At 32.0% G+C, this 11482-nt stretch overlaps 1 protein-coding gene across 1 annotated transcript; it reads left to right on the forward strand.

Annotated features, from left to right (window-relative positions):
- Window positions 1-9496: 9496 nt before the first annotated feature.
- LOC114179882 (BOI-related E3 ubiquitin-protein ligase 1-like) lies at window positions 9497-10976 on the forward strand. The gene is made up of 3 exons (XM_028066371.2): window positions 9497-9791; window positions 9890-10190; window positions 10280-10976. Exons 1-3 carry the CDS (start codon window positions 9736-9738, stop codon window positions 10823-10825), a joined length of 903 nt encoding a protein of 300 aa, XP_027922172.2. The 5' UTR covers window positions 9497-9735; the 3' UTR covers window positions 10826-10976.
- Window positions 10977-11482: the final 506 nt, after the last annotated feature.

Genomic DNA, 11482 nt, shown 5'->3' on the forward strand with positions numbered 1-11482 from the left:
TTTTAATTTTTTGCGGGTAACGGGTACCTGCGGGTACGGATAGTATGATACCCGTACCCGACCTGTTTATAAGCGGGTATTAAAATACCCACTACCCACGGGTAATAGATATCCGCGGGTAATAAATATCCGCAGGTAGTAACTATCCGTTGCGGATTTTATCCGCGGATGCGGGTATTTTTTCCAACCCTACCCCCACCATAATACCCATCCCCACCATATCTCCGCCCCTATTTAAATTATTAAAATATTCACAATTAATTAATTAATTAACCATATATATATATATACTTTTTTTTTATTTCTTATAATTATTTGGTTTGTCATGAAAATCATCTTCATCTCCAATATATTTTTCATCTTATCATAACCTTTATGTAATTATGTTAAAATGATGTATGTCAATTAAAAAAATTTATGTCTCACATTTGAATATTTCTATTATTTTTTCATATTTTTATTTATTATATATTTTTCTTTAACATGAGAATATTTAATACTCTCAATTTAAGTGTTTTATAGCATAAATCTTTTATTTACTATGTAATATAAAAACAATATTATTTATTTATTTATTATTATTCATTTTTGTTTCATTTGAAGAACTTTCTTGTTTTGCTAAAATAATTTTCGTTATTTATTAACCATTGAGTATATATGTTGATATTTGAAAAGTTTGTTTAGATCTCTAAGGTATTTTTCATCTTATCACACCCTCAATTATACATTTGTTTTTCTTTTTGTGATTTCTTTCACTAATCTCTCAAATTGTTTCTAAGACACACATTTGTTAATTTTTTAATATTTTTATTTGTTGTTTATTTTCATCATGTAGAATACTATTTCAATATATTTTAACTAATTATTTTTTATTTTCTAACTCATTATCAATCATACTGAAATTTATTCACTATAATTGTATAAATAACTTTTATTTACTACAATATAAAAATTGAAAATAATTGTCAATATATATTGGAGTTCAAAAGATACCAGATTTATGTCAAAAATGTTATTATGTTTATTATTTGTTCTTTGCATCATTTTGATCAAGTGATGTATTATAACTTTTATTAGTTTATAAAAAATAGATTCATTAGAAATTAAAAAATTGAAGTAAACAGATATTTAAAATATATTTGAATTTGAATATTTGTTTTCCTTTTATATTTTTTTAAAAATATTTTCAAATTTTATCAATTAGGTTTCATTAATGTTTGCAAATTTAATAAATATTTTGATTCTCATGAAATTTTATTTGGTATTCTAATATAAAATTAAATAATTATAATTTATTTCAAAGTATTTGATATGGAAGAAACAATTTTGCTCCTAATATTGAATATTTGATAATATTATGTTTCCTTTACTATTATTTTATAAAAATTAATTAAAATTAATATTAAAGTAGTAAGAAAACATGTTCCAAAACCTAATCGTCCTTCCCTTGAGACCTTCTCTCGGCCTTATAACACTCTCCTCACCTTTCTCTTTAGCGTTTTGAAAGAATAAAAGAATAAAATAATTAATTTAACACACAAATGACATACTTATAAGACTTGAACTAAAAGTCCTCTCAACACAATCAATACTCTCAACCATTTGAGTTAATACTGCTCCACATCATAATTCCCAGCATTAAATGTCATAAAGGTTCCCACTATCCGCATTTATTAATTAATTAATTATTTAATTAATTAAATTTCTTGAGTCTTATAATCAGCACTCAAAGCTTCTTCCAAAATATTGGCTTTGTTCACATTCAATGGCGTGTAATGGGCTGAAACGTGAGTGTTTTGGCTCTTTAGCTCATTGGTGCAACTAGGATGATCTCTCCATGGCTCTTTAGCTCATTGGCGTTACCGCGGGTGTTCGTGAAGGGGAGGTACTTGGGGGTTTGGAGGAGTTGATGGAGCTGAACGAGAATTTTTTGGATTGTGGTGGGAGTTGCAAGATTGTGTGGATGGGGTTGAGAAATAGAGGTGTCCCAAGTGTAATGAGAATGGCTTGGTTCATTGCCCTTCTTGCATATTCCCGCATGAAGGATGAAGAAAAAAGGAATTTGGCCCTGCGGCTTTAGGGTTTCTGCACAGGATTGAAGAAAGGAATTTGGGCCTAAAGCTAGCCATTTTAACTGGTTGTATTGCCTTGGGTTCAAACAACTGATGCCTATAAGGCCTTATTGCTTCAGGTCAGTATCAACTGGTGCATAAAGCTTTTGTTTTAAATTTAAAAATTCAAGTGGCGGGAAAGGGGAAATTTTGGAGAGGTTTTAGGCCTCGGGTCTCTCAGAATCGAGGCATAAGACTAGTTTATGCTTCAAATCAACTAGTAACCGAGGCATAAAATGTTGCATAAATTACAAAACTGTCATCGCGTATTTATATGCCTCGATTCCACTATGACCGAGGCATAAAGTCCGAGTTAGAAAGTGTAAAATGCACTAGTGACTTGACTGAGATGTATTAAGCCCTACACTATACAATATGTTTGTTCCATATAACTTTCATAAAATTCAAAAGATGAAATAGTTTATAATTTAATTTAGAAACAAAACACATTTTTTTATAATAATTTAAAAATAAAAAATATATTTAACCTTTTATTCGTCGGTTTCACTTAAATCATTCAAGTTTTAATTATTGATTTTCTTCATTATTTATTTTTCATGGCAATTCTCTTTTATATCCATTTGCTCGAATATTTTTCTTACAAGGCATGAATTTTACTTAAACATTTACTTTAAAAATCAAACATCTTTCATAAAAAGAAGTACCAAAATGATTGTATGATTGTTTTGGTGATCTTTCAAATCTTAAGTTCATTCACATTCTTTTTATTGTTTCTAGTTCATTCAAATTAAATCAACTCATAAGCTCACTTATTTTTAGTTCAACATTTTCAATTAAAATATCAATCCGAATTTGCGTCTCTCATCTCTCGAATTAGATCCTTAACCTATTGATCTTGTCATTGTCTTATTTATAATAATTATTATTATTCTAGGTGGAAAAGAACATCCATTGGAGTTTGTTTATTTCTGTTTTTAAAATTAACATCCAATCGTGAACAGCTTAATTGGTTGTGATGCCATAGAAAAAGTTAACATGGTGAGGTTCGATCATGTGAAAGCAACGAAGATTTAGGTACCTAAACATCGATTTGCACTATTATAGCATTACCTTTATTTACATTAAACTAATATATCTATCTATGCTGTATGAGGCAGCGTCAATGAATAAGACACAATGGGGTCAAATCAGTTAATCTTGATTAGTATCCCAATTAAACTAATAAGATCAGTTTCCTTTTCGACTTGGTCAATAATCACCCTAATTAATCACTTAATTAATTAATCAAAAGTCTATATCTTTGATGTTTTTTGAGACCCTTTCTCTCCTTTAGCTACAAAAGTGAGGTAACTTTTTCGATGGCTTCCATTTAGCTATCATTTAGCCACCCACTCAAAATCCACTCCAAAATTAAGATCACATTATTGGTGAAAATTCCAATTGGGTGGGTTTTTATCAAATAAAACCATATCATTTTTCTTACTTTTAACATTAAAAAAAAAAAAAACAAAACTTTATTACTAATTGAGACTAACCAAACACATGAAAAAAGCTTCACTATTTGTAGTCACAAGTGTTGCTAGAAGCTAAATGGAAAATCCTCCATACATTTTATGGCAAATTGAAAAAAGTTGTGTGTGATATTTCCTCGATAAGAATGACATAGCAAGTAAAGTACATTTATATTAATTTGAAGACACTTGGGTTCTTGTGTCGTATCCATGTATGAGTTTTCACGACCACATGTAATAATCAAATGCAACCAAACTTTGCCTCCATAGTTAGGTTTTGGACCTTTCGTTGTGAAGGACAATGTCATCTTCAGCTACTAAACGCATCTCAATCATCACACACGTTTTGTTTCAACCCCACTATTTGAAAATTCTACATAAGTTTTTTTTTTTTTTTTATAATTATTGTTCTTATCTTCACATATCCAGCACACCAAGATTGGCTTACCTTGGGTGAATCACATATGTAGATCCACGAGATTTCCAAATAAAATAAAATACCAAGTCTTGGTATATATGAGTCATTAATTAATTATTTAATTAATTATACATGTACAAGTAATCTACTTTACCATGCCTAGTTGTATGAGTACATGATCTATTTTATGCTTTTGTTTTTCTATCGAGTTTCTTTCATTGTTTAAGATACCTTTGTATCTTCCAAGGTATATTTAGAGACGAAGATGTTATTGTTGGGAGGTGTATGAAGGAATCATGTGTCTATTTATGTTTTCTTTTACTTTTTATTTATTTATTTATTTATCTCGTGCACCCTTTTCATATTATGCGTGTTTGTGTGGAAATTAAATATGGAAATGGTAGATGTGAAGGAACAAGGTGGGGTGAGTGTTCTTCCTTTTGATTCAATCTACCTGTCAAAATATTCGTTATGATGAAAATTCATTTTCGTAGCATATGATACAAAAATAATAAATTATGTGCTCAGAAAATGGTGCGTGGGGTCCATATTAGTTGAAGGTTTTATGGTAGCCCTTGCATGGGAGAGCTATTCTTTTGTTTGATTCCCTTGAAAGTGACATTGCAATGGATACCTTTCTATACGAAATATCTCACGTCAAAATCTAGGGTTAACCGTACTCAAGGAGGAAAAAAGAAAAACACGATTCATAAATACTAATACTTTACTCATATTACGTTAGGGTTTCTACCTTCTAACCTCACAACTTTCAATACGATAGAATAATTATTTTTGTTGGTGAGTCTTATTTTTTCATGACATATTTTCATTATTCTTTTATAAGGTTGCTTGAGATGATAGTAATATTTTCCTTAAATGTTCTCAATTTATAATAATAATAATAATAATAATAATAATAATAATAATATATTATTATTATTATTATTATTATTATTATTATTATTATTATTATTATTATGACGATAAGTGTGGTTGACAAAAGACAATTGTACGCTAGGGAAACTGCTCCGATCATTGTGATTGTAGCAATGAAAGGTAAACATTTTCTTCACATATTCTCGCCGAAAAAGTTGCAAGCAAATTTGACCAACCATGAATTTGACCAACATAACATATATAGTGTGTTTTTTGTTTTAAGTAAAACATCATTTCACACCATATTCAATTCAATGACAATTAAAAATTGATTTCAACATCACCATTGAAATCCAAACAAATTCTCTCTTATCAAAGATAAGAAAAAAAATGATGTCTCAACACACTCAATTATGGAATTATAGTAATATGCCACGAAAAGTGTTACGTGTTTGAGATTTTGAATTTATTATTGATTGATTCCGTAATGGCTGAAATTAGACCGAAAAGAATTTTTCAAATCCTTAAGCACCTAAAAAGTCCTTTTCGAGAAAAACGCTTAAAACTATAACTCTTTTTCTCTTATTAATTCTATTTCTTCGGATCATTGGTTCTCTGTTCTCTGAGATCTAGATGTGTAATGAGTTAGAACACACACGTTTCGTAAACTTTTAAGCTTTCCAACCATTAGCTAGCTTGCATATATATACACGTTCAAACGCATGGTACACACCTTGATTGAAGAGCTATTTAGTAACTCTACATGCACTTTTGACCTAAAAATTGTTGAACCTTGAAAACTCTCATACATCCTTTTAGACAGGTAACTGCCATATTAATTGTTAAGTTCATTATATTAGCAGCTTCTAGAGAGGTAACTGCCATAGTAATTACTATAGCAAAAGGTGGTGATGAGTGAAAGCCATTGATACGCAAGAGACTACAAGTTTCTATTCTTAATTATTGTCCATTTCTTTTATTTTTGTAATTACTAAAATGAAATTAAAGAACCAGATATTAAGATGTTCCAACTCATATATACAAAATATTAAAAAATAAATATACATATAAGATCTGCATAACAAATACAAGTTATAATTTTTTTCAAACCCAATATACTATTATTTATATATATATATATGGTAAAAGATTCTTTAAGATATCCTTTCATATTTTCCTTAAAAAAAAACTAGACAACATCGTAAAAAGAGAAAAGAGAGTTGTTGGCGGCTATAGAGGTTAGAAAAGGCAATGTAAAAGAAACAATAGAGCAATAAAAAAATTGGTTATTAGTCATTATTTAAAATAAAAAATATTTTGTTCTGAGGCACTTGAGTGTTCTTACAAAGAACTCATTACATAGAATTGGCGTACAAGTTTATCCATATTGTTTTATAGTCCTAGATGACTTAAAAGCTGATTAAGTACAATTTTTTGGACAAGCACAAATTAGAGAAGTTTGCCTTTTATATTTTATTTCTAATTCATGTCTAAGCTTTTAGTCATCTTCATTTTATAATTTAAGGATGTTATATTTCGTTTTCTTATATTTTTAGAATGTCAAAGTATAATCAAATTTCTTTCTCAAATATATCCTTATTTCATTTTCAAACTATAAATGAAAACCAAAAGAATAATGTAATAAATAATGATGTTTTAGTCTAATCGTTAATATTTAACAAATGCCTTCTTCTTTTTTATAAAAGAATATAAGAGTGTAGAGAAATGCACGTCGTTGCATATGTTGTTAACTTTGATATAATTTCCATTAAAAACTTCCCATTCTAAAATTCTTTGACCCATCCAATGTCCACACTAGTTAACAAGAACCTTAGTTTTTTATTTGTATTAAATATTTTCTCATTTGTGTGCATTAATTTTTAACATTTAACGGGAAAAGATGGTATTTTGTGGATGAGATAGACTACACATTATTTTGTACAAGAAGTTAAATAAACAAAGAGAAAGATTAGAAGTTAAGTTCGCATTTACATTCAGGAAATTGCGGTTTCTTAGCATATATAGAGTCCAATGAAAATATACACACCAAAACACATTCCTTTGTATATTGTTTTAGGTAATGTGAATTTATTCTACGCTTTCTTTTTATTTGCACAAAAGTGATTCTGTTCCATTGCATGGAGGTTTATGCCAAACACATTTTCATGTAAAAAGACAAACATGACATCGCAATAGGTTGCACTTTAAGAAAATGGTAGCATCACCAAACCTGTTACTTTGTTACTTAAATTACACAAGAAAAGTAAAAGTTTAAGTTGTTCGAGATTGACCAAAGATATAACAAATTTATAATATATAAGTATTATAATTTATAAGTAAGTATAAATTTTATTTTAAAAATCGACTTTACAAGGTTGAGATCGAGTTAAACTTAAAGTTTATTTCTTCACATAAAGTCTATCATAGTAAAATTTGTTATTTGTTGGATTTATCATATCACCTACTATCGAACTATCAATTAATATATAGTTTCACGTTTAAAATTAAAATATATATGCTTTGGTGTGAAGATATTTTGGATATCTCACTTCAACTATAAATAAAATATATTTACATTATATAAATGGATGCAAACATCATTTTTTAAGTCGATTATATAAAATTAAATTAAGTTTAAAGTCCATTCGAAAGTAAACTGAGATGATACACTCAAATTTTATAACAAGTTCCAAACTTTCTTGGAATGAATAACTATATATTAAAGTTGAAAATCGAAGCAATAAATAATAAACCCACATGCCTAAATCAATTACAAGTTGCAAAGGGAAACAACTTAAATGTACAGTTTTCAATTACTTATTTAATTATGAATTAAATATTAATAACTGTAGGTGTTATGATGAGAGAATTTGAGTAAAATTACGTACAGAGACACACACACATAAGTGTGACAACTAAGGAACCGAACCTTTCATAGGTTTTCTTCACTCTCCCTCCTTCTCTTACTTAGCAATGTGTGCATGTATTTGGTATTTGCAAATGTGTATATAATATAGTTTGAGATTCTCTATTATTTTAGAAAGTTATACCAGACTTGTTTATTACCACTTTTGTTCTTCATACAAAAGTATCACGTTGCGACATAAACTTAAGAACTCTCTGTTATCTATCTATTACCTGCACATGGTTTGGGTCAGATATCGAAAGGAAAAAGGTTGTATGTGTTAATTAATTAAGAATGTGGTTCTGTCTTCTTAGATTTAATGCCACTCTCCTTCCATCATTATAAAATAGGGTTACTGTAATTCTAGGTATAGAAGCCATGGCTTTTGATGTTACACTAAGAAATAAAAATGCCGAATTTTCATTTTATTTTCAAAAGTTACATTCAGAATAACTTATTATATTCTATTTGAATTTAATTTAATACAAAGAGTTTCGTTGTTATCATAAGTGGTTATGAACAAGTATGTCAAGAGGGTAATGTTCGTTTCTTGCTTACTGTAGCTGATAGATTACTATTATTAACTATATTTTTTAAATTTCTGTTTTGCCTTTTAAAGTCAAAATATGGATTATTAGAATTCAAACAGATTTGCTAAACGTGGAGTGTAACTTTCATAAACTGTTACAATTTTTCTTTTTTTAAACGTTATAATTAAACTCTAATTCTTATGATTTTAAATAGAAAATTAATAAATTAAAAGTTGTGCATTGAAACTACTGAATGGACTTGTTTTCTATTGTACGGAATATTTATTTATGGTATTAAGTACCAGTGAACAAAGATATTTAAATTGTTTAAGATTAAAAACTTAACCGAAAACGGTTGAAATTGTGAAAAGTTAAAAAATGTAATAAATATTAAAATTGAAGTAAAAAGAGAGTAATGGCTTAAAAGCATGAAATTCATGGTGGACCATTGGAAATATCATAACTGTTAGCTGATTTCCCTAATGAAACTTCAAAACGTCTCTTTTTGAAAAAAAAAAAAAATTGTATATTGTTGGCTGGCATGGTTTTGTTTTGTCCGTTTGATGAGGTGAGAAGGTGAGAAACGGATGAACGTTGACGAATATGTCCTCCATGGAGATAGCGTGGACCCGCACCGCACCGAAGAAATCACTCCAGACAATTGGTCCGTACGCAGACACAACAGTTTAAGAAATGAGGAGGCAACACAGCGAGGAAACCGCTCCGGACAGAGGTGGGTCCCACCGCTACGTGGCTCAGGGGTCAGCCTTTGATGTCCCCACCTCCATTCAAGCACCTCGCACGTGCGTACTCACGTGCCACTTCACCGCACCGCCACGCCACGTCGTGCCACTAAAATAACTGCACCTCTTCAGTACCTGAACCCGAAAGATAATTTTTTTTTTTTAGTGCGGGGAAAAGTGGATTACATGATACGATACGAAAACCAACCAAATTGCAAGAACACAGTGATGTGATTCCCATATCCACATGCGTTACAGTGTGTTGTGGTAAGTTTTATTATTATGAGCATTTAATGTTTATATTAAATAAATTGTTTTGGCAATGAATGAAAAAGTGAAAAAGAATTAATTTATGGTTAGATTTTGGGGGGAGGAAAATGGTATGAGTTTTGACTTTGTTGTTTGTTCTCTCTCTCTAGAAATGGCACAAGAGCCAAAGCCTTAAATAAACGGGACTCATTCATTGAGGCTCCCTTGTAGTCGCCACCTCATTTGCATGCCTAGTTATTCTCTCCCTCGTTTCCTCTTCACTCTTTTCTCATCACACCATTGATTCTTTCATTCATTCATTCACATTGCAACCAAACCAAAGCCACACAAAAACTTCACACACCATTATAAGAGAACCCAACCAACCAGCCAAGAACAGTAACAACAACTCACAACCAACTCTCCAAATCATGGCAGTTGAGGCTCAGCACATGAATCTCTTCCCCGCGCAGTTACTAACCGCCAGGTAACCATTTCCTCTTTATTTTCTTCTTCTTCTTCTGTTTCTGTTTCTTCATTTTCACCTATATCTCACTCACGCTCTTTGCTTTCTCTTTCAATCAGAGAAATGGCGAAACCGAATCGCGCCTTCTACAACGCGCAAATCGAAGGTGCTGTGGCTCTTCCTTCAACGGTGCTTCCGTTTCACCACGCCACCCTCTGCGACCCCAACTCCATCAACAAATCCGATAGCGGCCTCACCTACCACATCCCCCTCCCGAGGAAACGCTCCAGAGATTCCGTAACCGAATCCAACGTTGCTCCTCCCGCCTCCAACAAAATCAAACTCTCCTCTTTCGACCAAGACCTCGTCTTCCATTTCCAGAACCAGCAATCGGAGATCGACCGTTTCATTGCGCAACACGTAGCTTCCCTCTCCCTTCTTTCAAAAATCTCTATAAATAGGCCAAATGAAAACGCGTGGCTCATGAGTTTCTTTTCCGTTTTTTTCAGACGCAGAGTGTGTGGATGGAGCTCGAGGAGCAGCGAGTGAGGCAATCAAGAATGTTGGTCAAGGCTATTCAAGAGGCCGTGGCGAAGAAACTCAAGGAAAAAGACGAGGAGATTCAGCGCCTGGGGAAGCTCAATTGGGTGCTTCAAGAAAGAGTGAAGAGTCTCAGCGTGGAGAATCAGATTTGGAGGGAGTTGGCGCAGAACAATGAGGCCACCGCCAACTCGCTCAGGAACAATCTGGAAGAGGTGCTGGCTCACGTTAGCGAGGAGAACCGCAATGACGGCGGGGTGGCCCCCGCCGAGTCGAGTTGTGGAAGTAACAACCGCGGCACGGAGGTGGAAGAGAATGAAGTTTGCGGTAACAGAAAGCAAAACGATGGCGTTGTGGGGAGAAGGATGTGCAACGAGTGTGGGGTAAGAGAATCGATAGTGTTGTTGTTGCCATGTAGACATCTGTGTCTGTGCACAATGTGTGGGTCCACCGTTCACAATTGCCCTCTTTGTCACTCTGGCATTAATGCCAGTGTCCATGTCAATTACTCTTAGCAATTTACAGCATCTTCCTTATACCCTATTTTACCTTTACACCCATCGGAGATAGTTACAGTATTTTTTTTGGTTTTCTGTCCAAAGGACACTCACTGTAAGGAAGAAGATTCAGAAAAAGGTAGATGGTAGAATTCTTTTGTTGATTTCATACAGTTTAATTGCATTTGCTTGTTCTTTCTTTCTAGAATCTGTTTATACATCAGTTGAAATGACTTATATTAATCTGAATGAAATAATTTTATCAACCATATATTGAAATAGAAAGGAAATATTGAGTTTTTGTTGGTATGTGAATCCCATCTATTATAGGTTGAAGAAAAGAAAAGAAAAGAATATTGATATTTTGTTTTTGAGTTGATAAGGAGAGTGGTTGGAGAGTAATTGAATAGGAGAAGAAAAGGGGGGTGTGTCCCCCACTTTGAGTGAACGAATTGTTGGATGAGAAAAGAGGAGAGGAATCCATCCGAGCATTAAGAAAGTTGTTTTGTTGTGATGATGGGTGTGAAATGTTGAAGGGAACAGGTCAAAGGTGGTGTGTATCTGGTCACAAGAGGAAGTGGGCATGGATTCCGGAAAAGGGTATGAATGGGCGATGAGTGGTTTGTTTTGTTTGGTTTGACAAGAATGGGGTGAGGTGTGGTTTTCCTTTTGTTT

This window comes from Vigna unguiculata, chromosome 3 (genome assembly GCF_037176805.1).
Source record: "Vigna unguiculata cultivar grain cowpea cultivar isolate G323 ecotype 2 chromosome 3, ASM3717680v1, whole genome shotgun sequence".
NCBI classification, from domain to species: Eukaryota; Viridiplantae; Streptophyta; class Magnoliopsida; order Fabales; family Fabaceae; genus Vigna; species Vigna unguiculata.